The sequence below is a fragment of the Falco naumanni genome, chromosome 3, assembly GCF_017639655.2.
Source record: "Falco naumanni isolate bFalNau1 chromosome 3, bFalNau1.pat, whole genome shotgun sequence".
Classification (NCBI taxonomy): domain Eukaryota; kingdom Metazoa; phylum Chordata; class Aves; order Falconiformes; family Falconidae; genus Falco; species Falco naumanni.
In genome coordinates, this window is record NC_054056.1 from 26,523,748 (window position 1) to 26,551,617 (window position 27,870).

The window sequence follows — 27,870 nt, forward strand, 5'->3', positions numbered from 1 at the left end:
TTTGACCGATGCTGTGTTTTGCAAGGCTAGTGGAAAAGCTGTGCTAGGTGTCAGCTAGCACCAGGCACAGATGCCCTCCGCTTCCGTTTGGCATTTCAGATAACATGATGGCCACTTTTGATTTCCAGTGGTAGCACCAAACACTGAGCTGAACTGAAATTGGGAACTGGTGTGTATACACCCTTCAAAGTGCACGTGTTCAAAATGATGTATGGGTAACTTGCTGAGTCGGGTAGGAAAGAGCATTTTTCTTCTGACAAGGGCAAGTCATTTTGAGACTGGTCAGTTTGGAATTATACACTGGCAAAGGTGTTTTCCGCTCACTCAGCACTCCTAAAAACAACAGCATAAATCATTCAATATGTTGCCTCTCTGGTCATTGAAATAAGGTAAATTTCAGCCTTCTTCCCCATCCACTTCTCCTAAAATATGTTAACAAAGCTCATATTGTTGAGTATTTTCACTGTGACATGGGTTTTGCTCAATAAGCTACCTCTAGAGGGTAGATTTTAATCATACTAAAATAAGCCAGAAATTTCACATCTCTTGGTTAAATTCAAATTCTGTGTAGCAAACTCTTAAGCTTCAAGCTGTGTGCCCCAAAAATCACAGCTAAATTCTTCTTATAAAGAAATTCAGGTTCTTTTGTGTCTGGAGGTGAACACTTTAATCGAGTTTGCCGTTTTCTTATGTTGATTTTTTCTCCCATGACAGCGACTTGGGAACAGTGCAGAGAAACCCATTGCTGATGCTGCAAAGCTCTCCTGGGTCTTCCTAAGAGCAGAGGGGTCGTGGATTCCTGGTGCCTTAATCACTGTGATACTTTATACAATCCTGTTCATCATCTCATCGACAGTGTTGTACCTGTACTTTTTAAGGTATATCTCTTTATCTCATTATTCCCTTAGGAGCTTAGGCTCAAGCCCCTTCTCCTGTAAGATGAAATAAATGACATCAGAAAAGACATATCAATGTCACATATCCAGAGCCCAGAACTGCAGGCAATCAAGGAGGAGTTAGCTCCTGCTTAACTTTTAATACACTGGTATGTGGGGGGCACAGCAAGTCAGAGAGGGAGACACTTCCTCAACAGGACCACAATTGATATAATGATTTTTCACAGACCATAGAAGCCTCTGTTTCTTTGGCTTCAGACAATGGTGTCTGTGTCAAGGGTTTAAGCTCTAAAGTGTGTGTATCTTTTATTTAGGTACTTTGGAAGACATTGGTCTTTAGTCTTCCCAGCAGGGTTTTTGTGAGAAATAGAAAAAAATCAGAAAGTTACACACGGTGTGAAGTGCAAAATCTCTGAGTCTGCACTGGCCCACAGACTCTTACAGTCTTTTGATGATACAGGATTTTTGACTTGATGCAACTGAGGGTTTAACCCACCGTATGACTTAGTCCAAATAAATTTTCCGTGACTTTAGCCCAATATCAATATTCAGTTCATCTTGAAATTTGACCAACTACCTTTTTGCCACCTTTCTAGCAGGCACCATTAGCTGTACAGTCAATAGGGACATTGAAAACGAAACAGATAGGTTGTCTAATATATAGAATGAAAAAGTGTGTTGCCTTTTTTTTTTTTTTTTTTTTTTTGAGAGAGAGATTCATCTATAATCAGTATGAATTTTGTGCTGGCCCTGGATTCACCCAGTGATAAACATTGAGTAGTGGCAAACACCAACAAAAAGCCATACACAAAGGCAAGATGCAGGCAGGTGTAAGAATAGAAAAGATCAGCAGACGCCTTCCATCTGACAGAATCATCCCTCGGTCTCCTTTCTGCAAACTCTGTTGCAGCAGGCAGAAAAAAGATAAATGGCAATCTAAATTTTTGCAAAGTATTTCAAAGCTCCTGCTTTCCTGGAAGCTGTACACAACTCCAGTGTACTGGTAGTCTAGTTAATTAGTTTTTGAGATGTTAATGCCTTCTTAATCATTGACTTAATAGTTTTGAATAGCTTCATAAGTTTTAGCTGCTGTCGTTTATTACTCAGGAAAATTAATTTAAATTAAAACATTTGTAAGGCAGGTTTTTATGAGAATATTACCAACATCTTCATTGTCTGGGGAACAGGTGCAAGATCATCAAAGGTTCCTTTCCTTCTGGATCAATTTTCCCATAATGTTTTCCAATAAAGGGGTGGGGAGAAAATGTTACTAGGGGAAAAAAGTTGTCTTAGTACGACACATTTTAAAAATGATTTATAGCAAAATACAAAAGCAAAGGGAAGATAACAAAATCTGTTACAGTGCATAAGGTCTTTGAAGTTCTTGATAACAAAAAGAAACATTTTGAATACTGGAGTTTGAGCAGAGTAAAGTTAAAATATGAGCTTCTGAAACTGGATCAACTTTCTCTTCCTTGTATGTCCACAGCCCAGCACAGTGGGAAACTTGGACCTGGCTAGGACTCCTGAGCAGCACACTGTCAGTTCACTAATGACAGCACTAAAGCCTTTTAAAATGTTTTTAAGGAAAACATATGTGCAATTTATGGCATTGTTTCCTGAGTATTGATATAACAGCATTTGTTTTCAAGAGAAAATAGTATTGTAAACAAGGCAGTGGTATCCCTTTGTGTCGATATTTCTCAGGTGTTATATGTCAGAGATACTCAAATGTGATGTTGCTTGACTCAGAAAACATATTTTTTACACAGGTATCCACCACATCTGTGTCTTGTAAGGTAAACAAAGATAAATATTGAGGGAGCCTTAAGACACCGGTCCACAGGGAAGGCTTCAGCTGTTGGGTGTTGGAGCTGGTGCCATGGGTTAGAACTACTCAGCAATTGCCATTTTGCAGAAGTGTTTGGCAGTGTATAGAAAAGAGATAAGAACAGTAAACCCACCAGACCACCAAAGCAAGTAAGGGAAGAATCTGTTTCTTCCACAGCTAAAAAGCTTCATGGAGCACTGATGAACAACCGGGTAGCTAATGAAATCATGAGCAGGGGATAAGCAGCAGTAGGCATTTATTTGTGTCTTTACAAACTAACATACCTCAATAGATCTGGCTCCCCTTGGGTGTCTTGGGAGTCTGTATTATACCTAGCATGGAGGGATATTCTAAATACTTTTTGGAAAAATGAAGTGGCACTGGTTGCAATTCCTTCATTTTAGTTCTACTAGACATTAGAAACAGTCAGGAATTTGTGAGTGAACTGTTTTCTGCACTGTGAGAAAATGAAAACCCATCTCAACTAAAAGGCTCTGCTGGAAAGTCTAAATTTCCTGGTATTGAAATATTTTCTGGGGAGAAACTTCAAAAATCTAAATCCTTAATGTTAACAGCAAGATTATTTTTATATTTTTTAGTTTTTTTTTTTTTTTAAAAAAAAAAAGGATGAGAAAGGCTCAAGTGAAGATGTAATGAATTGTTTTAAACCACTTGAACTACCCTTCAATTTTTGGTTTATGTGAGTTTTTGAGCGGTCCAGTTTTTGATCTGACTCTGGATAGCAAATCATTTCAATGTTTTCTGTTCTTTCTGATAAATAAATGAACTTGCAAGGTATTATACTGGGTCTCATGTCTCTAGAAAATGACATTGGAGTTTTGTTCCGTTCTTTATTGCATTAGCAATAGAAATTACTACTGTCACATTTATAAAAAGCCATGTTAAGATACAAGAAGAAGTGTTTTATTAGTTTTTATGCCAAAGAAGAGAAGTTAAAGCAGGTAATAGGAGAAGGCTGAGTACTTTTGGGCAAAAGGAACAAAGCTGGAAGACAGGCTTCATGATTCTTAATTAATTCAAAGTTAATTATATTGTTTATAACCATGTGCTTAAAATCTTCATATAGAAAATGTTTATGGCAGCAAGTAGACAGTAATTTAACTGCATTAAATTTTACTTCATTTGAAATAAGAATGTTACATTAAGTGAGCTTAAATAAATGGCAAGGTCTTTTTCTTGTTTAGCAAGATAAGTGGCAAGTAATTTAAATTGCTGACCTGGAATTTCAAAGACAAACACCATAGGATATTATCATTTCAAGATGAGTGGAAGGCCAGAAAGCCCACCAGCTTGATTTCTAGTTTTTCAACTCATCACAAGATAGTTCTGAGTCAATGTTTGCAAAAACCTATCTTTTGTGTAAAAAGAAAACCTAATGTAGACCCAGGGACTGAGAGACAAGCTTTTTTTGAAGACACTGTGGAATTTTGAAAATTACTCCATGAAGGGTGTTAGTTATTTATAAAAAAAATTCTCTTCTGTAGCATGTTTTAAGATACCTTAGTATCCTACTCTGCCTTAGCACTGATTTACATTTCACACTTTAGAGATTTTTGTATTATTTCTTGCTAGTCAGTGTGTTTATATTCCGAGGACTACCTACATGTCAATGAGGTTATCTTCCAGCTGCTCTCCTCTTTTGATAAGAGAATCCCAAAATGACATCTTGGAAACTACATCAAATTTAGGGCTGCAGCTTCAAAAAGGAACGTTTCAAAAAAGAAGGGTGGGGAAAAAAGCACAGAGAGCACCTTTGCAGCAAAGCGGGAGACATAAATCCCTAATCTGATGTTAAGCCAGGCTGCCAGATTTCAGTATCAGAATAGCTGCTCCATCACAGAAGCTCTTGGATATCGAGCCTGACCCTAAGGTACACGCTCCCCTTTGAAGAGAGAGCTAAAGATCAATTTGAAAAGCTATCTGCTGGTGCATCTCCTTATTTCTGTTCCACACTAAATCTCAGTTGTGGGCAAAATGGTGCTAAGCAGCTTATTGAGTGTGCTTCTCTGCAATTCCCATGTGCCCTATAAGGTGAGATGTAGAGCTCGTGTAAATGTGAACTTCATTCTGATTTACCGAAACGATCCACTGCACCCCACTCGTGCACACGTTGGTTAGCACGGACATGCCAATACGAGACCCAAGAATAAGGATCAGACACAAGAACTGAGTCTAGTGCTGCTGCTGTACACGGGAAGGATGAGAGAATGGAGTGTCAAAGGTGTGATGCCTGTGCTCTCTCACCCACCTGCCAAGAAATGAAGGACTTGTACAGCCCCACAGAGCTCTGGGCTTTTTGTTGGTTGCGCCGTCACACAGTAATCCCTGCGCTTCTCAGGACTACCCAGCCGGTCTCTGGGAAGGGTGGAAAAGCTGAGACTGGCATCAAGCAATGGCTGAATTGTAATAAAGTATTACCTTGGAAAAGGGTATAAAAGGAAAGACCTCGGTTCATTATCCAAGACTGAGATTTTATGATCATTATTTTCTGAACCCCTGGTTTTGGATTAAAAGTTGGATGCAAAAGAGATGAACTTGAAGAGGTTCCATTTGAATTAAACAGCCATGTTTTGAAGTTTTAAAGTTCATCTAAGGCTAAAAATGTGACACTGGGCTTTTCCAAAAGCCTCGCAATATTTCTTGGTTTCACCTACATTAAGAAATACCACACAGCAAGCCTTTCTTGTGGTGGAGAATTTTACTGTGTAGTGCTTATTCAATTCCCTACCACAGCACAGAAAAGTCATAGAAAAACAAAGCCGGCAAATGAAATGAACTTTTTTAACATCAAGAGAGGTTTAGATTCTATAGACTTCAGGCTTGGGGTTGAAAAAAAAAATAAAATAGTGCGTGGTTCCTTTCTATATGATGTGGTTTGTCTGTTATTGAACCCTGGCACAGCAGGACTTCCATTGGAGCCTGAGGTACTCCATGTAAGCACTGGAATTAGTTACTCAGACCAATGCTAAGGGCAGACACTGGATGTTTCTGAAGGAAAGGAAGATCAGGATCTTTTGGGGAAGTCAGTATCTTGAAATAATTAAAAGAAATTGCTGCTTAAGTTTACATGATTTGATTCAGATATTGTAAAGTCTCCAGAGGGTTGGAGGATTGTATGTTGGAGAACTTGTGGGAAAGAAGCTTCTTACTCATGGGTGAAGAAGTCATGAAGGGAAACCCAAGATTTAGAAGGTTACAGAAGGGTAAGACACCTTTTTCTTTTTTGCATGAAGAGGCCTTTCAAAGACAAACCAAATGTGTCATTCCTATCCTTAGGCTACATCGCGAAGGCTGGCTGTTGGATCTGTTTCAACGCACCCACGGTGAGGAAGGTGCATTCTTTGTTCCACTGGACTTGGAGATTTCCAGTCAGGAGCTAAGCTACATTATGAAGAGGGCTGAGCAGTGGAGAGGAATCAACGGTGAAAGGCGGATGGTGAGTGGCGAACAGAATCTCCAAAAGGCGTCTGTGACATACTGGTCTACATTAATGCTTTGTATTTCTGGATATTACCTAAAAGGACCTAGATAAACAAGAAAATTATTCTTAGGGTGCTTCTAAGAATGGTGAAGCTGAGAAGCATGTTCAGGAGAATTCTGTGAGTTGTATGCATTGCCTAAATATCCTGAGGGGTTACAATCTGCTTAGCATCCAAAGGTTTAGCAGCATCACTGACGTCAAGAATTATCCATGCCATCTGGTGATTCTTGACTGGGTCATAGAGACTTCCTACCTGTTTACATGTCAGTACTGTCCCAGACAATTTCTCAGGCAGCTCAGCAAGCTGGGGAGCTCCATGGACAAATAGAATTTGACTCCTGCAAGGGCACGGATGGGGCTGCACTGAGGAGGGGGTGTGTGTTTGGTCAGTCAGATGTGATAGTCATGCTCTCCTTCCAGGATCACCCAGAGGAGTGGGCTGGGTTGGAAATGTGTGGAGGGAGGTGGGAGAGGTCTGAAGCTGGTATGTTTTATGTTGGCTATCAAAATAATTCCTCTTTTCCATTAAACCACTAGCTTCTAGTCCCATACGCAGGCTTTAAGCTGTGATGTGCAGAAGATGTATCTGTGTTTGCAAAATGTCCAGTGTTGGGGATGCCATCCACAAATAAGGCTTCTGGTCATAATCGTTTTCAGAGAATATCTTATTAAAAAAAAAAAATAGCTCTTGGACAATTGTTAAAGTGCTCATCAATTGGATTTATACATCTATGAATGCCTCTGTGTACAATGCTTTGTTCAGTAACTCTCCTGCTTCAATGTAAAAATGAACAGATTTCAGATAGGAAGGAAATTAGTCCTCTTAATCATGTACAAGTTGTTTGTTTTGTTTGCTTTTCTAACCCACTGGAACAAGTGATTTCAGATTAGGGTCTGCAGGTTTTTCAAGTCTCTATAGCTACCTCTAAAAGATCAGCAGTTTATATAAATATATAGCCACAGTTGTCACTGTTATAAACATCTGCCACAGCTGTAATTATTTTCCTCATTTTTTTTCGTGATGACAGTTTGGACCCTGAAAGGAAAAATAAAAAGGTGAATGTGCCAATTGAATGAAAAAGCAGATACTCAGTAAGCTTAATTTTTGTGGGAAACTGCAGAGCACCACATTGCATTTCAAGGGAGGGGAGGGAAAAGGTTTGAAGGAGTGAATGAGCTACCGCAGCCACCTGCCTCAGACATTCCCATTTTTTGTACAGATAGCACTTTACCCCAGTAAGCAAAATGACTTTTTTATTTCACTTAAAATCTTTCTACATTAAGTCAAATAGCCACTGATGGTTGGTTTGTATTACCTTTGTTAGAAGTTAAGTAAGGTCAAACCAAGAATATACACAGTGGACTTCATCTTACATGCCAAAACTACCAATGCCATATGGAAAAAGTGGTGAATAAGGCAACTGTGAACAAGTACTTTCCTGTTTCAAGTGCTGAATACATTTCTAATGAGATTACCAGCATATAATTTTTTGCAGCAGTACAGAAAGAGCTGAATGAGAGGAAGAAAAAAAAAAGGTGGTGGTGGTGGGGGGAAAGACATGGGGAGGGAAGGGGTAGAAGAGGGGGGAAAGACAAATGGAAGAGAATGGAATGAAAAATTACTTCTCTATATACAAATAGTCTGTCCCTGAACAGAAGGGATTTGGTTTGTGCACTGCTATAACAAGACATACTTCAGAACACTGAAAACCATGACCCATAGATACAGGCGTACGGAAGTGCCTCATTTTGCTCCCGATACGCAGCTTGGCATGTGTGAAACACCAAACTGAAATGTGGGTACCTGACGCTTCGTCTGAGAGCCTTTAAAAAGGGGCCCAGCCTCAGCCAGATCCCAGAGCCAGTGGGGATGGTGCAGGGCAGAGGGAGGACGCCCTGTGCAGCACAGGCAGCACTGCGCCCTGCATTCCGCAAAGTGGAGCGACCGACGCTTTTGCCTTTAAGTCCCCAAGATTCCGATCCCTATTCCACCTACATCCGCGCAGATTTCACGCCTTTTCCTTTGTACCAGCCCTAATCCAATGCCAGGCTGTGAAAGTGTTAAACGTTCCTGGTCTCTATGGGACATGCTGGTGCAGACAATACAACATAAGCAGACAGGAGTGAAGTGGAAAGGGTGTAGAGGTTTGCGGCATGGGCATCAGCAGGAGCTTGACCATCTCCTTCAGCAGGTACAGGATCTGCTTCACAATGAGGGAAATCTGTGAGCGGAGACTACTGTCCAAACATCCCAAGCTATCTGTACGGAACATGAATACTGTGAAAAAAGAACCAGTGTTCTTCAGAAACCTGAAATCTACCCTTTCTGCTCCATTTTTGGGGTTTTTTTGGTGTTTTTATACTATTTTGATGCAAAAGAGAACCATCAAACCAAGTTTTGCTAGCTCTTTGGCAAATCTAGATCTGTAACAAAAACTTGCTCCGTTCCAGAAATACATTCTCCACATAGAGCATCTCCCTGACAGACCAGGGACTGTATTTTCAGGTCTTTTATGCTCCAAGGCATTGCAGCCACTGAAGGACCCTTTTTCCTGCCATGAATTTGCATAAGGTATTTATCTTGTCCCTCTCTTTTTGTATGTCTAATTGTACAAAGTAATCAGTATGGAAGACACATCACTAGGCCTTATTGCGTGCATTATTAATGTGTTAATTTTTAAATAAGATACCAAATTAACTGTGAGCAATTTTTATAAAGGAAAGCATGAGACTGCCATATCTTACATCACTCTGTATAAAAAATATATTTTAAATGGAGGTCATTCAAGTAAATAGTCAGTCAAACCTTCTGGAAAAAATAGGTCTACGTTTTTGCAATATTTTCTTGCTATTAACCATGTGCTTCTCATTTTTATTCCCTGGATTAAAAATTGCCCCATAAATGGGTATTTTATAATATGCTTAATTTCCTTTTATTAAATTGATAAATGCAGCAGCAGAGGACACATTTACAGTATGATGAGAATTTAAGGTTATTGCATTTTATAATTTTTATATTGTTCAGAGAAGCGATTTGTCATTTGTGGAATGACATCCATGCCATCATTTCAAAGTATTTTTAGTCATTCTTTTGATAGGAAAAAGGTCACTTTCTGTAGACCAGGAAGACATCACTCTATTAAACTAATTTGCCTACATGCAAATTTTGTCATTTTTACCTCATTAACTATTTATCATAGAGTAAAAAAATATATATATTCATGAAGGGGCAGCTAGCAGCCTGATGGAGCTGGAACTAATATTTTGCAACTCTAATGATTTTTTGCATCCTTAATTAGATAGCATAAGGTTGATATGATTAGGTCAGGATGTAGTGTTTTTCATTAAAATACATTTTAGAAGCTTTATTCATAATCTGCCCTTGCAATTAAATAATGAGCCTATGAGTTTAATATTATCGACCCAATTATTATCCCATGGAAAAGTATACCTTTAATAAATTTGTGCCGTAGGACCTTCATTAGCAACAAAACGAATTATATTTCCAGGTACACAGATTACATGGCCACAATCACATTTACGCAGCACTTTGGGAGTCACTGTGGGGAGAGAGCCACCAAAGCCCTGCACCGTACAGAAACACACTCGATTATTTTGGAAAAAAGTCATTTACAACGCCTTTAATGAGGAAAGCTGCAAAGAAGTCAAAATGCCACCTACAGAGGCAGACAGGAAAATTTGTAGAAACAAACATTTGCAGAAACAGTGTTATGGGCAGCCTCTGCTGGGAGTGAGCCTGGACCCCCATTCCTTAAGCTATTGTAAATGTGGAGGCAGAGCTGAATACTTATTGACTGAGCTTTTATTGGAGGTGGGCACATGTTAAAAAACGGTATGTGAAGTTTTAGCATCAAGAATACCAGGACCAGTGGCAGGCAGGAACACATTAACTTGCCCTTGATAACCGCAGATCAGCGTTGAGGTCAGGACTCGTGGTTTTAGCCAAGCCTTTTTCTTTTTCTACACCTGACAGAAGTGACGATGTCTTGCTGTCCTCACCGAGTAATCCGTTTCCCCAAGTTAAGTAACCGTTCAGAGCCAAAGTATGAAGTAGGGTTTCCTTTTGCCCCCAAAAATAAGAGCTTGGGAAAAAAAGAGTGGGTGGGTAGAGGGGAGGAGAGTATTTCTAGTACAACAAGCTCTGACCAGGGATGGTTTCCCGAGTGGGATCTGTTGTGGCTAGGTCAGTGGTTAGGTCTGCAGAGCCCAGCGCATCGCTTTGCTCACCTTTAAGGCCTCTGAACTATTTAACATGTGAATTGTGGTCAGCCGGGGTAAAAAGGGGAGGGTCTGGCCCTCTGATTTTTTGCTGGATTTAGCCCTCAGGGGACCACCGTTGCTTGCAGTGGGACTTTTTACATATTAACAGTGACAAGGAGCAAAGTTGTAGCAGCAGTAAGCTGAAACAACAGCATTGGTGTTCCAAGCATGGGCCCAAAAGGTTTGCATATAGAGAGTGTTTTGGAAAAAATATAATACAAGCTCTATAGGCAAGAAGACAATGTGAAATGTACACTTGAAATAAAGCCTGATGCACTGCAAAATTATTTTAATGAGACTAGGGCTAATTTTCTAATTCTAAAATGATATTATAGCAAACCATAAAAAATTACCCGGCAGTAGTTTTTTGAAAGGAAAATATATTTGTAATTATCTTGAACACACAAGATTACTTCAGGGCCTATTATCGACACAATTTTTGGTACCACTTTACACTAATTTGCATTTATTACTCTCAGGCCAACTATTAATATGTTAATAAATAAGTCATTAATACTTGTTATTTAATTGCTATCTATTTATTCCTGTTCAATAATGCATTAATTACTTGTGAGTAGTTGAGGGCAAAAACCTGCCCTTGCTAGTGGAATCAGCAGTGGCAAGAGAGGAAAATGATGTTGGATGTGTCGGTGTTACAAGAGCTGGTAGAGAGCAGGTTGTTTAACCCGTTTAGCATGAGGAGGTTCACTTTTCATCTTGTCTTGTAGGAAGCTTTGTGAGCTTCCAGGTAGCCTGTGCTGCAGCAAAGCCGCTTGGCCACAGGTAGAGGCTGCTGAAGGCAGGTGGAACCGCACCTGAAATCACTGTAATTTGTCTTGTCTTACGGTCCTGGGTTTGTTCCCGTGGTGGAGTTTGAACCCTGGGTGCAAAGCCAGGTGGGCGATGGATAGGGAGAAGCCAAGGAGACTGAAGCCCTCTGAGAGCCGACGCTTCACTGAGGCAAGTGCGGCGCAGAACAGGTGGTCAGAAATGGAAACAGGCACGTCACTTCTTGAAGTTGGATATTGGAAACAGGAAAAGGAGGATCCCCTACCCACCCCAATCCAAAATTCCAGCTTCAGGCTCTTTGGTTTCACTTGTGTAAGTAGACCCTAGTGTAGATCAAAAAAGGCTAAATAAAATACTGACAGCACAACCAGTGTAGTTTCTGTTTGAAGGTTTAGCACTACTCTGAGTGTGATTTCTTGCTAATTTTTGGAGAACGGGCACATCTAAAAATGGATGGTGTGACCAGGCCAAATTCTGAAGAAAGTCAGCCTGTCTCTGTGGATCTAATAGATCTGATCATCTTAAATTTGATCTCCCTGAAGCCGCAGGGTGAATTTTTCACATGGACACAAACAGAAATTTTGCTGTTGCCCTTCAGGAAGTTTGATTTCCAAAAGATAGGTGAAAAGTTGCAGGGGTGTTTTCATTTTTTTAAAAAAATCAAACAAAACATTGAAGGAATGTGCTGCAAGGGTAATACCATGGTGCAGAATTGTGGGGTCCTGAAGGAAAAGTCAGCAAAAAGCAAGGTGGTCATAGGAGAAAAGAATGGAAAGTGGTTCAGGACTTTGTGCAGAAGACACAACTATGCCAAGGAAAATGGAAAGAAATTGAAAGAAACACCAGATAAGAGAAGTTGATGGTGAAAAAAGCACTATAAGTTGAGTTTCTTTTGATTCCCCTAAATGAGTTCTCTTCTGAAACTGCTGATTCAGATATCACTCGTATGCAAATTGAGAAATGAAAATACATAGAGAAAGCAAAAAACAGAAAGTGTAAATTTCCTCTTTCCTGTTTGCAAACTCTTTCTGACTGTGAGTTATACTGTATATATAAGTTCTACCTCATCTACTCTGTATTATAGCTTGAAAAAATAACAAATGGCTGAGATCACTCAAGGTGCAGTAGAAGATGTGGTCTCATAATTTTGATTTGTGGTTTCTTTCCCCTGAACTAGTTTCAGTGATCTTTTAGAAGCCTAGAATTTTGTGAGTTCACTATCAGGTTTCATTTTCCTAACCTTAATCCATGTAAATATTCTGAAGCTGTTCACTGGACCTCAGTACAGTCTCTCCAGCAACTTAGGTTCTACCAAGGATCTAAATGAAATCTGCTGCAAGAGTAGCATAGAAGACCAGAAAGCAGTAGCAAAACCGACTTTGATCATATCCAGATAAATTAGCAGTAATACAGAATTTAATTCCTTAAGTGCCAGTATGAATAGATCACTATGTTGATCTGGGGTAATGCATAATTGTTTTAACTAGTAAACCATGCCTCTAGTCCAAGACAATTCAGCTCAGCACGTTGAGATGGCAAGACTAGGCAATAAGAAATAATCACCTTTTGCAGAATTTGTTATAATAATAATCTAATATAATATTGCAGATATAATAATAAAAATAATATAATAATGCAGAAATTGTAGGAGGGAATACTTGACCCCTTTGCAGTCAACGGCAAAACTTGTACTGACTTCATTAGGGCCAGAATTTCCATCTGTCTGTGTAAGCAAAGAAGGGAGGAACTAGGGCCATGTCTCACTGAACTTCTACGTGATCTGTGTATATAAGGTCAGATTCTCATCTGGGATAAATTATTGAAGGCAGAGTCTGAATTTTTTTGAAGATTAAAAAGAGATTGAAAGTCATGAGATGAGCAAAGGGAAGGCTAACCCCAGTAATGGGATGTTAGAGAAAATACAGCAAAAGGTAAGGTCAGAAAAGAGTGTAGCATTCTGTCGCCTCTTAGATTTAAAATAAAATGATTTCTGTATGAAACGATGAGGCCTTGAACTGTGTAGGATTTAATTGGCCAGATGGTTCTGAAACACTTCGCTTGTTGTTCTTTTGGAGTATTTAGTCCACAGGGAGTGGTGGGTGAAAAGAAGAAAGGAGGGAAATGCGGATGGTCGGAAGCATCTGGAATAGCCAACTATGCTGACCATACCCAGCTATGCCATTAAACCTCACAACAGTTGATTAGTAATTTATCACGAAGTGTGTATGTGCAAGCTGTGGAAAGCAGGGTAATGCAGCCTAGGTAAAGGAAAAGCTTCTTTTGCCTGGGTGGAGAGGTCTAACGAGTGGAACTGCTTAAACAGATGTGTACACAAAAAGGAGCCTTGTAATAAATTGTAGCAATGGTAGAACAGTTACAATCAACAAGTAGACTAATGAAAACAGCATTAGAAATTGAGCCAGTAGAGTAACACTGCACAGGACTTTCTTGATTCCATGTTGTATCTGATCTTTAAAAAGAAAAGAAAAGAAAAGGAAAAAAAGATTAAAAATAGATTAAAAGCCCAAACAGCTATGCAAGATTCTCTGAATTTGAAAGTTGCATGACAATAAGGTAATAGAATAAAAAAAAAAATAAAAAAAAGAAAGGCTAACTATGCAAAGGCAAGTATTGTAAGCTACTTCCAGCATTTCTTTTTTGGTCGCCATGTGATATTTCATATGATAAGACTGTAAATTGAATACCAAATGATTTAGTCAAACTCCATGGAATTTACTTAAGGGGGTTGTAAACATGACCTTATTTTTAGAAAACATGTATTTTGCTTCCCTTTTCAACAAGAAGGATTTATTCAAGTCTCCTTTGCTATCCCCATTATATGCACAATATAGTATTTCCAGAGTGAATGGTAACAAATCATTTTAATCCTATAATCAATACATGAATTATATAAAGGCATTAGTGCAGATGGACCAAATTAATTGTCCTCTGACATCCTTCTGGTTACTACACTGGCAGAAAGGTGTTAATTTCTGTAATACTTCAACAGATATCCAAACTGTTTTGTCAGAGAGGTTGGACAGTGATGGAGGAGGAGTACACTTAACTGTAATTTTTGTAGTAATTCATGGGAAGCTTCATTGACATGTGCTAATGGCACTTGATCGCCCTCAAGATGTTTTCACAACAGAACTCTGCAAGTGCCACATCAAGGTTTGCTCAGTCAAATAGTTTTTTCTCCTTGCATCTAGATAATTTGTGACCGCAGGCAAACTTTTGAAAATCCAAGGTGGTTTGCAACACTCCGTTGGGGTGAATCTGTCATCAGCTGGCTGGTACAGATCGGTGTACTAATGAAGAGCAAGCTCTTTGGGTTTTTTGTCATTTCTGTGCAAGCAATCCATTTCATTTCTCCTCAGTGGCAGGGCATGTTATACATCTCTTCCCATATAATCTGACTTACATTATAATTTGATTCATACACAGCCTTTCCACAGAGATTAATTAGCAGCAGGTTTGAAGTTTGCAAGTGAAAATATGATAATTAGTTTTCTTGGAATGTTAACATTTCAACACTTCAGGTTCTCTCCATCTTTGTCTTCAATGAAGCTGCAGTAAACGAGCACTATTTCTCTTCTAAATCAGACTCTTGTGAGGTTTGAAATACAGACATTTTCATCAAGCTGGATAATTTCCATAGAAAATTTACTAGCTCATGAAATATTGCAGGAGTAATTCGTACAATGACTCCCTCCTCCCCTCAGTAGGTTGAAGTATGATGTGAGCAGTTCTGAAAACCCCCAGGACAGTCACTTATTTAACAGCAGTGATTCCTACTCTTTGTAACAAAAATCAGCTGACTCTTCATTTTTGCACAAAGCAGAATTAGCCAATAGGTCTCACATGTGGTTCTTGGGTAGTGCTGTAAACAAGGTTACATCAACACCTCTGCCTTCCTGCACTCGTTTGTTCTGCTGGAGTCTATAACGCAGGTAACTCGTTGGGGCATACATCTCCAAGTCCAGTAACTTAGCAGGATTCCGAAAAGAATTAGCAATTTATTTGAATAATGAGAACATTCTAAGTTATGATAGTGAGTAAAAACGTTATATGGAATATCAGCTCTGATGATTTAAAGACATAATGTAATTGCTAACAGATGGGGCTTAAGAAGAAACTCATATTATGGAAGAGTTATTGTGGTGTTGTCTGTTATGGGTGGGTGTAGCTGTTTAAAAGCTAATATTTGCTTAATTATTTGTGATTTCTCCTCCTTGGTGTTGTACAGATTTCTTTTTCCCCAATGATACCATTTAAAAACATCTCAGCCTCCTCTAATTACTTGTCTCATCTTCTTCTTACATCTATGGCATCAGTCATCATCTGAGCTTGGGCAGGGTATCGTCGATGCCTATTGATCTAGTCAGGTAAGGGGTAATTGAAATGCTTCTACTGAAGTAACATCTCAATCACCATGTGGTTGTGAGCTTGCATATGCAATTGCTCTAAGTTCATGTGCCAATTATATATGTAATTACAAGCATGTTTTTGCAGATCAGGCTCTTAATTTCTTCCTTTAGAGGAAACAGCCTTACAACCAGTGTCTGATTGTCACACAAAAGGCTGCTAACACAGAGTGAATTGTTTCAGATGTAAGCATGTTAGAGAATACTTGAGCAATGCTACAAAACTGAAGCCTCAAGTAGTTTGCTTTCTAGTAATGACCTTTAAATATTCCGTGATCAAATGATGATTCTTTGTTTAAATATAAAATCCCCCACACTGACGCTGAGACTCCTGAGTACCTGCACATAGCAGAGTGAGATCTCCTTGCCCCCTGAATGGGGCAAGCACGGAACAAGGGCTGGCTGTGTATAAGAACAGCTCTAGGAGGCTGAATGGGAAGGCTGAGGTCTTGCCAGTCTGCGTCTGTCTATGTTGTGAGTTTAGCAAAGATGCACGCTTGTTTTTAAGCCCAAACAGGTCCATCTTTTCTGTCTTAACCTGAGCTCAGAAAGTGAAGTAAACCTTGTGCCTGAGCCTGCAGGTCAGCTTTGGCTAAGCCAAGCGGGGCAGAATGCACGTAGTTCATAGGAGCCAGCAAGTACACCCGGTCCTTCCCAGCGCAGGTGTGCCAAAGACCGTGGTCTGAGAGTGGGCTACAAAGCCCAGCTCTAGCACAAGGTTTGAAATGGTTACCCTTTGAAGCTGTATAGAAATGGGGGCTGAGTTAGACTTCCCCTGCTGAAGCCTGACAGCCCTGTCCAGAGCTTATTTGCTAGAGTTTTCCGAAGGGGTCATTGTTTTCACCCTGATGTGTTCATCAGGACAGAAATGCGCTCTCACCCTGCATCCCATCTACATCCATTTTTCTATCTTAGTGATAATCAGGGCATCTAACCCAGAAATAATTTCCTGGGTCTGTCTGAAACCTGGCATGAGCGCCTCTGAGGCCAGCCAGCAAGGCTTTGTTGTTGCACAGAGCCTTGTTTTCTCCTGATCGACAAAGGGGGAGAGGAAGCCATGCCCCAGGGAGGTGAGGTTGTAAGGAATTCCTGCCAACAACAAAAAAGAGAAGGAGGCAAATTGACTGTTTTATTAGGAACATGATCTGTAGTGTTTTTCATCTGGAGAGGGGATTGTTGCATGCTGATGAATATGGGTATCGTATCACAAGAGTGCTAAAATGCCCCTGAGCGAGTATGTTCCTTCAGCTCTCCTTCAGCAGCTCCTGCTGTCCCAGCCACTGACCTGTGAAATGTGGTCGCGTCCTCTGGATTTTTCCTCTATTTTGAAAGCTGGTCCTTTCATCCTGTAAAATATGGCCCTAAATAGTTAAATGGGAGTTGCATTTGCAAGGATTTGTGTATTAATATTAATGGAAAATCTGATGGGTTGGGTGGTTGGAGGGGGATAATCATGCCATTCAGGTGACATGAAAGTACAGCAGGTTTTATGGATATATATTGTTTCAAAACTTACCCGGTTTTGGCCAAAACAGAATGGACTTTTAAAAATCAACATTCCTGAAATAAAATCCTACAATTTTGGAGAGGCTGTAGAGAAGTGATCAAGAGAAAGGGTGGGCAGCTGCTAACTTTGGCATGCTCTGATGAAGAAGAAACCAAACTCTGAGCCTTGCAACACCTTGATCCTAGTGGGCACTGCTCAGATGACCTGTTTTCCACATAACTCCTAGGGCTTCCCCTCCTGCTGGCCACACCTCTTGCTGTGCCTAACTTAAGGCTTTGGAATAACTTTGACAGATGTGAGGAGTTTATCTCCTTCCACTGACTGGGTGTAGGGACTCACTTACATGTACGGCTCCCTGAATATGGCCTTAAATATGCATAATTTATCTCATGACATTAGCATCAGCATGTTGATGTAAAACTTTTTGTGCTACTGTCAGACACTAGGACCGAATTCCCACGTCCTCAAAATGAGAGAGGAAAAGGGAAAAGGCAAAGCTAGGCAGCACCTTTGGGAGCTGGGATCCCCCCAAGCCTTCCCAAGGCTGCAGCAGTGGGAGCAGCCCCGTCTGGCTTTGCAGGGCATTTGTCTGGCCAGTGTAACCGTGAAGCGTTATTTAAAAATAGGAAAATTGCACCTGGTCATTTAAAACACCTCAGAAGGGTTTGTTGTGCCTCTCAGATGAACGACCATCAAAATTAGCACGCTGGCCATGACACGAGTAATTCTTTGATGAATCAGTCTTTTTGCATAGAAAATAATCCCATCAGAAGCACTCTGAGTAGCGCTAGCCTGGAGGCTTGAAGCTTAAGCTCAGTCACGACGTAAAAACCTCCCCAGCCTTGTTTTCTTTTGCAGCTGAGATTACCCATTTAGGACTCGGAGTTTAGACATTTCTCAGATAAACCCCCTTTTGTATTAATGGGTCTTGCCTGAGAGAGCAAGCCTGCCAATTGGATCCTTACTTCACTCGTTCACAAAGAAGGGTGCTTATTTTAGCTTTATTAAACACATTTGGGCTTTGCATTTCTGTTTAACAAGTGGGAAATACTGCAGTAAAGGTAGAAAGCTGGTTTCTGTCTCTTTCAAAGTCAATATAGGTGGAGAAAACCCCACACTTGATAGTGTCTTGTTAAGAATTTTAGGATTACTCTACTCTTTCTCTTGATTAGTTCCTCTTTGCTGAAGTCTGATGGGCTTCAAATAAACTGAGGGCTTGTGAGCCCAGGAGCCTAAGCCCTCCTGCTGCTCAGGAAAGGTTTATAGACTAGTTCCTTTCATTATTGCTTTATAAATGGCATTGTTTGAAGCAGCGTGTACTGCAGCTTGAATAACGACTTGGAGGATGTTAGTTAATTTGCTGTTTGAGAGCAAGTGTCTTTTCAAGTGGCTTTTGGGGTGCTTAGGTAACTGTTAGTATCTGAGACAGATGGGAAATCTGTCGACAAATGTTACCCCACCTCACGCTCAAGTCTGGGCAACATCCACTGCATGTATGTAGGGCTACAGATACACAGTGAGTGCCGTTGGCTCTGCAGGTGGGTATGATGCTGATGCAACTTGTGGAGAGCCCTGTGTAGCTCATCAGGTCCTTCCACAGGATGAGAGAGCCAGAACCTCCTCCAGCTCCCTCAGCTGAACCCAGAGCATTCAGCAGACCTTTGTGGATCACTCTCCCTTTCCAACAGCAGTGCCAGTGTTGGATTCACATACAGCCTGGTACAGCCCCGACGCCTTCCCCTCCCTATACGGTGATCTTATGCTGCTTGGTGTTGGCAGTGTTCCCTGTTTCAGGATATCTGCGTCTGTGGTGTCCGCAGCACCCTGTTGCTTGTTCCAGTGGCACAGAAAAAGATCTTTTGAAATGGGAAGAGGTCCAGGATGCCTGACTTTAAAAGTGTCTTCTTAAAAGTGCTGCTCTTTCTGCCATAGCCCCTTCCGTTCTTGTTTTCTTCCAAACCAAATTTGATGCAGTTTCCTGCAGAATCTGTGCATTTGCTGGGTTTGGGTCTCCTTTCTTGATACCACGGCTTCCTGGCACTTGCCTGTCTGCTTCTGCTGTCTCTTGCTCCCCCAGCTGTGTGACAAGTAGCTAGGGACCAGGGTAGCCTTTTTGTTCTATACCTGTGTGTCCTGATCTCTGTGGTGGTGCCAGCTCAGGACAGGTGTGAAGAGGAAGGTGATTTTAGGATTTGAGAAGCATTCTGCAAAGAAGATAGATGTGCAATCAAATAGCTGAAGGAGGATGAGCAGCCTCTGTGGCACAGGTGTATGGGAGCGCCCATCAGAAAAGCACTGCAGGTCTTCATGATGGCTTTAAACTGAGAAGATGTCCTGCCAGTAACTGAGAGGGTGCTTTAGCCTGCATGGGGAGAGCAGAAGCCTACTGCAAAGCTTCCTAGCAGGTCGAAACGACCACTTCTCACCATGGAGGTCCTAAGCTGTGCTGGGTCAGTGTCCAGGGTGCTGTGGCTCCCCGTGCAGCACTCTTCATGGCTGGGGAGCCCTGTGCCATGGAGGCTCTTGCAAAGCAGCTGGAGGCACACAGTTGGATGTTGCACTGAGCAACTAAAAGAAAAGGAGGCCCAGCAATAGCAAAGTATTCAAAATATTTTCTTGTTCAGTTTTTACAAGTAAAAGTATAAACACATGTGCATGAGCGAGAACGATATGACAGCGGATTATGACTGTTTTGGCGTCTTTACCCTCAGTTTCCTCTTGCCACATTTACACTCTGAAATGCATTCATGTGGACCAGAATGCTTGTCGCTCATGTATACATCCAGCTTGAGGAGCTATCATCAGCATTCCAATATTACAGGAGCAGTTTTTGCATTGATTGAAGTATCTCAGTGGTGCTAATTTATTTGTATGTGATGCTAAATACTTGAAATCAAGCCTTTGGGTAGCTTCCAAATGTATGTTCTGTGACAAAAGCTAAAGGCAAATGGAATGGGCTTTTGGGGGGACAGAGAGGGAGGGGAAAAAACAACAATGGCAAAGAACAAACAAAAAAGCCTCAGAACCAAATGACAATAATGGCATCTTTGTGTAAATACAGCATTCTTCTGCAGTGTTTACCGTCCAAATGCTGGGGCACTGCAGAGGGTAAGCGATCAGAAGTGAGGCAAAACTTCCTTCATTCCTATTTACTGTAAATGTCTGTTAGCTTTACTTTGTTGTCCAAGCTGAATGCAAAACACCATGAAAATAAGTCAAATTTACCAGAAAAAGAAATCCCTTTGCTTTTTTGCACTGGTGATGGTGCAAGTAATTGTGTCTGTTTTAAAAGTCTGGGGTCTGACACTCATTTATGCTGTTCTGGCATCTTGACAAAGCTGTAGCATGGGCATAATGACGTGCCAGAGCTGTGTGAAAAGGCCTGAGTGTACAAAGAGAAAGGAACTTATGATTTCTGAACCTGACAGTGCCCTTTAAGCTAACCATGGAGGAGCTCCGCTTGTTCTGCAGTATATTGCTTCATCTCTGGCCACTAAGGGTTACTATTGTCATTTGTTGAATGTGTAATAGGATTTAGAGACGGATTAAGCTAAATGTTTTGGCTTTAAAAGTTTTTTTATTGTTTTGTTTTTCTTTATTTTCATGGAACAAGCCTCTTTTCTGCCTGCACAAAGAAGGTTGTACAGTTTAAACAAAACCTAATGGAAATTCTTGAATGAGGCAAAGATGCTGCAGTTCAAATACATTCATTCTGTTTTCGTGGTGATGTGGCATCATCATGACTAGAGTTTGTTGTTTCTTTTTCTGGTTGATGTGTAGCCAGGCAAATATTCTGACTTAAAAGCTTAGGACTCAGACTCCCAGCCCAGGCTTCTTTGAGAATCATTATCACTGCAATTGGGCAAGGAGATGCTTTATGGAACAAACAAACCAACAAAAATAAACAGAGAGCTTACAGTATTTTTTCATGTTTTCAACCCCATGACATTTTGTTTTTCATATCTATATTAAGCATGTGGGGTTGAAAGTTACCATAGGTCACGGGCTTTTTCTTATTTCCTGAAGTAGTCTAATACCATATTTCCTTTTTATCATAAGGGAGTAAAAGTTGTTTCAGACAGTGCACAAACAACTGTTTTCACAAACCCCCTAAATTCAGAGTAATAACACTTCAGTCAACTAGCGCATGTCCTAAATGGATCGCTAAAGCATGTTTACCACCACATTCATCCTGTTCTAATGCGGTTCTTTCAACTGGAAGTTTTCCTCTATAGTCTGGGCTGAAATTTGCTCACTTTAAAACTTCACCATGGCTGGGGAGAAGAGAGGAGGGACACTTCTTTCTAAAGACCATGTACACACGCATCATTTGGTTGGGCCAGGAACCTGAACCCTCTGTTCCAAGAGTTCCTGCTGCCTTGCCATCACCCGCAGTACCTTTTCTGATCCTTTTGGAGGAAGGTTATCAGGAGAGGGCCCCGGCAGATATTTTTTCGAGCAGACTGGCATGGTACTGTAACCTGTCGCTGCTGCGTGGTTTGTCAGATCAGCCGTGATTCTCTTATCTGCACCATTACCTCTGGAAGGCATTTTCATCTCGCACACAATCGAGGGAGTTGTTGCATTTCGACTGAAACAATCATAGAAAATACAAACCAGAACCATATCACTGCACTGCGTTATTCAAATGAGAGATCAAATTACCCCCACTGATGTAAGCAGGGTTGCCAAGGTCTAAATGAAGACACAACTTGGCCAAAGGTCTGTTTCTAATGTGAGGTTTGAGGGCTGGTAGGTCTTGCATCTAATATCAAACAGCTGCAAGACAGTACCAGCTCCACTGGAAAAGGCGTACACATTTCTGAAAAAACCCTCCCCAAACAAAAACATAAAACCCAACAACCCCAAATCTTTATATATTATTTAAACTCTGCCAGCATAAAACTGAAAGTATAATTGCTCATTGTCGCCTGTTATTTTAGTTTGAGTTCCCTGTATGAGGTTATTTGGGTGCACTAAAGCCGCTAAGGTATTTCAGTATAATGCTCATGCTGCTTCTCCCCTGGCTCCCACCCCCCCACCACCCCCAGACCCCTCAAGGGCCTTTACAAAAGCACAAGCTCAATTCTTGTATCATTTGCACCCCTGTATATCTGTGGCAGTTCTCTTCGTTTGCTTTTGCTAACAGAAAGCAGGCTCAAGATGTGAATTGGGTGTACTGTTAGCGTGAGCAAAAAGAGAGCTAGTTTATTAGTCCTTAGTTTCACTTTGCAGTGCAGCTTTCGGTGTCCTAAGATTACATGAGAAGACACTGTTATAACTACAATCACTCAGGAGCTCAACTACAGGCATACATAACAAATACGAATACATTGCTCAGAAATTGTTAATGGCCAGCAAAGTATTCTTTTTCTGAATTACTGCCAAGTTTCAAAACTGCATGTGTCATCGTATCACGTACTATACATTAAGTTTTGGTCATGTAAGTCAGATCTGCCCTATGGGTATTTTAAATTACAAACATAACTTTTTGCAAACTCTATTGTAATGTTCTTTATTTGGCTTGGTTTCTAAATCAACATAGTTTGTTCATACCAGTTCAATTGTTTCTTCCTTATTCTTTGCCACATCTAAATCCTTTATCTGAACAAGAAACAAAGATCAAGTAATTTTTTAGGTAGCTGAGCATCTAATGCTGTCTAAACTCTCTATAAAAATCCGTAGTAATTTATGGTATGACCTTTTTTTAATGTGTAACCGGTTTAGAAGTGGAACTTAATATGGTTTGCAATTTAGCCATGAAAGAAACATGATCTTTTTTCAATCAAGTATTGGCAATAATAAACTTAATTATTTAAGATAATAATAATCTCAAAACTTTTGAGTTTACGCATCTTTCTCTGTTGTACAGTTGTAATTTTGTAGTTCAGCTGACACCATCCTGCTATATAACGTAGCTCTTAGTTTGAGTGCAGTCCCTTGTATGACATTGAGGTTTCAGTCCATTGCAAGTCTTCCCTCCTGCCTGGACCGACTGAGTGTGCTGCACTGGCACCATGCTTAGTGCTCATTTCAGTGTCCTGTTTTTTTCCCACATAGTGACTGACTCTATATGCAGCTACTCTCTAAATTCCAAAATAGCCAGCAGGAATGGGAGGACATAAGGCAGTGTGGTCCACCAGAACCCACTAGGGTTGCTTCTCCCTAGGATGCTATCTGTTCAGAGACTTGAGAGCATTTTTCTTATGTCACCTGTCTCAGTAGTGAAAGCAGAAGATCTTGATGTGCAGATGAAAGCTTTGAATAGAAACAGACAGAATTATCTCTGAAAGTTATGGGTAGACAAATGGATCAGTACAGTCATGTATTACATGCAGAATATATTTGTGAGGTACAAAAAAGCTGTGAGAAAAACACTAGTATAGAAAAGTTGGGTTTCTTAGACAAAACTGTAACATCTCAAAGCACAGAAGATTAAAGTAGTACTTCCAGCCATTCTATTTCAGCAAATTATTTTATATATAAATCCATTTGCGCTGGAAGGTGAAGAGGCCATTTACTTCACAAACACTGTTGTTATCTCAGCAAATGGAAACAGGATTGTGAAAATTATTATTAAATATCACACTTTAGATTTTAAGGTAGCTCTTGTTCCAAAGAACCAAACACGATTTAACTCTGGGAGGCAAAGTAGCGTTCTGTTGAAATAGCTTCTGCCAGACAGGAGACTATAGCACTGGGCTGCTTTAAACTACATCCAGAATAACAAACCTGTTTGTCATCACTCAATATCCATAGCATGTCAAAGTCAAGATTTCTTTGCAGCACAGGTAAAATGGGGTGCTGCTGCCACAGGAACTGAGTGGTTTCTGCTGCTGCATCACAGTTATGATGGAGACCCCCAAGCTACCTCTGCTCCTGCTGTCTCTGGAGGAGCAGCCCCAGCACAGGGACCCTCCCTGGCCACAGCAGTAGCCACCAGCCTGGCTTGCTCGGGCAAGGCTGCAGGCAAAGTAGACAGAGAAGCAAAACTCAGCTCTCAGGCAGCTGCCTGCTTTGATGATTCCTGGAGCTGGTCCTGCTTCAGGAAGGCGAACAGTTCGGGCAGACAGAGCCGTGCTTTTGATGGGTGATTTCTTACTAACGTAGCCTGAGCTTTAATTTTTAGTGTTATCTAGAAATGCAAGGTACAGTCAACTGGAAGCTGATTAAATAAGAGGAGGAGCCTAGTAAGACTGCTAATCCTCTTGTAATTATGGCAAATGAATCCTAAATATGAATGAAAAATGATTCATAAATATCACTTTGCTTGCTTTACACCCAGCTAAGATCCAAAAATACTTTTTCTCAACAATTTTTTTCAAAATATATTTAAACTTGAGAAAAAAACGGAGCATCCCCATTCTCTGTGTATTAAGACTTTTGAAGTCAGCAGTCTTTGGTCGTATTTCCATAAAACCAAGCTGTCAAAATGTGCTTGAAATTGGAGATGTGCTGAGTGTTTTCTGACCTTTTTTGAATGGGGATCACCCACCCCTGTAAGACATGTAACAAGAAAGGGAAACAGCAAAGAGCTGAGAAATGGTACAGAGTATCCTGGATGGAAACACACTGACCAAAAACTAGGGCGGTCAGTTGAATCAAATTTAAGCGATCAATATACAGAAATCAGATTGGTTTTGTGTGTGTTTTTTATCCTTGATAAGTATTAGCTGAGTATTTGGTGACTCTGCTGACTTAAGAAGTCATTATGCTATTCTTGGGTACATTTGCCCCATTTGTTCTTGGATACTAAAACAATTTAGCTGATGTTTTTCTATGCTTATCACTCTCTTGATTGATATGTTGTTCTACTAAGTTGGGGAAATGTTCTGGGTACAGTTAAATAACATAAAATGTATGGACGTGATTCATTCCTGTGCTGCTGTCACTTACTCTAATTTTACTTGATAAAAGAAGTGACACCAGCATAAAAGTGGCAAAGTTGCAGTGAATCAAGTACACATGTAAAGCAGAAAACAGAACAGTTTTTAATGAGATATGAAATTACTTTGGTGTATTATCTAAAATGCTAGTGTACATTTTTCATTGAAATTAAACTGATACAAATCTCACTGTAAGAGGCATAAAATTTACTTAGAACAAATGGTGAAAAGAAATTTGATCTATATTTTTAAAGCTCTGTTGATGATTGTACTAATAATTTTGTCAAAGTTTGCCCTTTTGAAAGGAAACATCTCGGTTACAGGTGCTATTTTTTGTATTCTCCCATGTAGCATAAGCTGAACCAACTTGTATTTACTCAGGCCAAAATAATTTTTGGTGTTGACCTTTTTTATATCTTTACTATGTAATAAAAGTCTAGTATAAAATAGCAACATCTTTCATTAGTTCTGTGAGTGGAGAAGAAACCTGCCATCTATTAAGCTATCAAAACTGAAGCAAAATCATTAGGGAGTAAACAGTCATCTCCCTTTCCAGTATCTGCTGCCTGATGTAATGAGGGTGGGGGACTGACATGCTGTTTACATTCTTTACGTGACTTGTGGAAGGAGTCACTATCCAAGCAGAGTGAAAAATAGGTGCTGGTATAAAACTTGGTTAAAACTTAGACTTCAAGTTTTGCTTCTTTTGCCAACCCAACATCCTGCAGTTGTGTGTCTTTGCTATTGCAGTCTTTTAGGCAGACTGAGCTGCCTTTAAATAGATTAATTAAGACTAAGCAAAGTAATTTATTTCAGTTTCTTTCCCATACTTTACCGTTCATAGCTTGCGATGTACTTCTTATGGTAAAATACGAGTGAAATATAAGGTGCTTTTGCATAAGGAAGAGATACTACCTCCCCCTGTTGCGGGCTGAGGGCTCAAGTTGTCCTCTCCCAGTCTGCACCTTTCCTGGGACTCCCTTCTTCTGGCCCATGTGTGCCTGTTCGTCAGTGCTCCCAAGGGATTTCATGTGGCTTACAACCTGACTCGTGTGAGCTCCTGAATGACTCCCAAAAGACAGGGCTTCCATGGATAAACTGCCCAGGCAGCAGCAACCTTGTCCCAGCTGACCTCTTTCCTGCTGCGGTTCTGGGCTGCTCCAAGTTATTCCTGCAAGCTGGTGCTGTGGGGAGCATCTGTGTGATGCATCGTGTTGCAGATCTCGTGTGGCTTGTTCTCAGGCTAACAGAACAGATGTGTGCAGCAAACCCTCTGCTTCCTGGAGCTGGACCTTCTCTTTTATGTTGGGTCTGAGGTTTGGCTGCATGCCCTGGGAGGGAGGACAGTATACAGTCCTTCTCTGCAGGTGGGAGAAGTGGCATTGTCCTCCTACCAGAAAACATGGTCATCAAGTTAGAAGTAACGGGAGGAAAACAGGGCAGTGACTGTTTCTGAAGCTTATTAAGATGCTATGTTCAAGCAATATACATTTTACTATAACTGGATCTTACTATGAGTAATATTTCCTAATTAATCACAGGGATGCATGAGCTTTGCAGACTGAAAGACTGAGCATAGGAAATGTCCCAGGTCTGTTTTTAATCAAATTTATGTTATTGTGAATTGCTTGCTTTTGCAAAAACTTTCAGAGGTAGCTAGTGTTAGGAATTACCCAGGGGCATGAAGATACTCCCAGTTACATCCTTGTAACATCTCTGGAGCTGTACCTTTACTTCCTAGGAAAGAATTGTTTCTACAGAATTAGACCATGCTTCTGAGTGGACGTGGGAAAGGTGGATGATCTCATTACCTTTGTCCCCCTTAGATTTATTCTAAGGCTTTTCAAGATCACCAGGGACTGTCTTTCATCCATGTAGACCCTCGTGGGTCATGAATCTGGAAACTGAACTTCTACACACAGATGAGAATGGATTTGTAATAATGAAAACCTTCAGCTGTTGAAAAAGTTTTTTTAAAATATTCCCTAATGGAAAATACTTTTTTTCCTGTGCAAATCAGACCAGACTTGGACTGCGTAGACACACACAGACCAGTGAAGGACGGGGAAGCTGTCAGCATATGCTCTGTGTTACAAATGTGGCAGGAATAGCTGTGTAGACAAGTACAGGGGGAAGCTGTGTGCTGGTACAGATGAAAATATTGAAGGAAGAAGAAGAAGCTGAAGAGTGGCTACCAAATTTACTCTGGGTCAGACCAGGGCTATGTGTTGATGAACCTCACAGTGCAACACCGGACAAAAAGGGGCAGAGTGTGACTGGAGTGCACATTTTAGCACCTTTCTTTTTCATGGCAAATCTATGTAAATAAACCTGTTACATCTAGGAGATGCGTAATATTTTTCTGGCTTGTGGCTATTCCCCAACCAAGGATATGCCACTCATTTGTGAACATTAGGGAGTGCCTACTTTAAATACAATTACAGTAATCAAAAACTCTTAAAAGTTGTGCTGGATTTTTTTTCAGTGCTAAAAATAAAACCTGCTGCTGTCTGTATCAGTGTACTTAATTATTAGTATAATAATTAAGCAGGATTTTTTTTGTATTAACAATAAGGTATATGCGTGTTTGTGTAGGTGTGTATACTACATCCACACAGAAAAAAAATGCGTTCTAAGGAGACCAGCGAAATTGGTAACCTTGATCAATAATCAAAGTTTCCAAGATAAATCTGTCACTAAATAGACAGGGTATTGAAGTGCCTGGCAGGATCAGGTCTTGTTTGTAACCCG

General features: G+C 40.5%; 1 protein-coding gene across 1 annotated transcript in view; it reads left to right on the forward strand.

The window, feature by feature from the left end:
* LOC121084375 overlaps window positions 1–27,870 on the forward strand; it is a 47,808-nt gene that overhangs the window by 8,690 nt on the left and 11,248 nt on the right. The window contains exons 4-5 of the mRNA XM_040585754.1: window positions 715–878; window positions 6,025–6,184. Of these exons, the coding sequence (XP_040441688.1) occupies window positions 715–878; window positions 6,025–6,184 (324 nt within the window). The remainder of the gene's footprint in view (window positions 1–714; window positions 879–6,024; window positions 6,185–27,870) is intronic.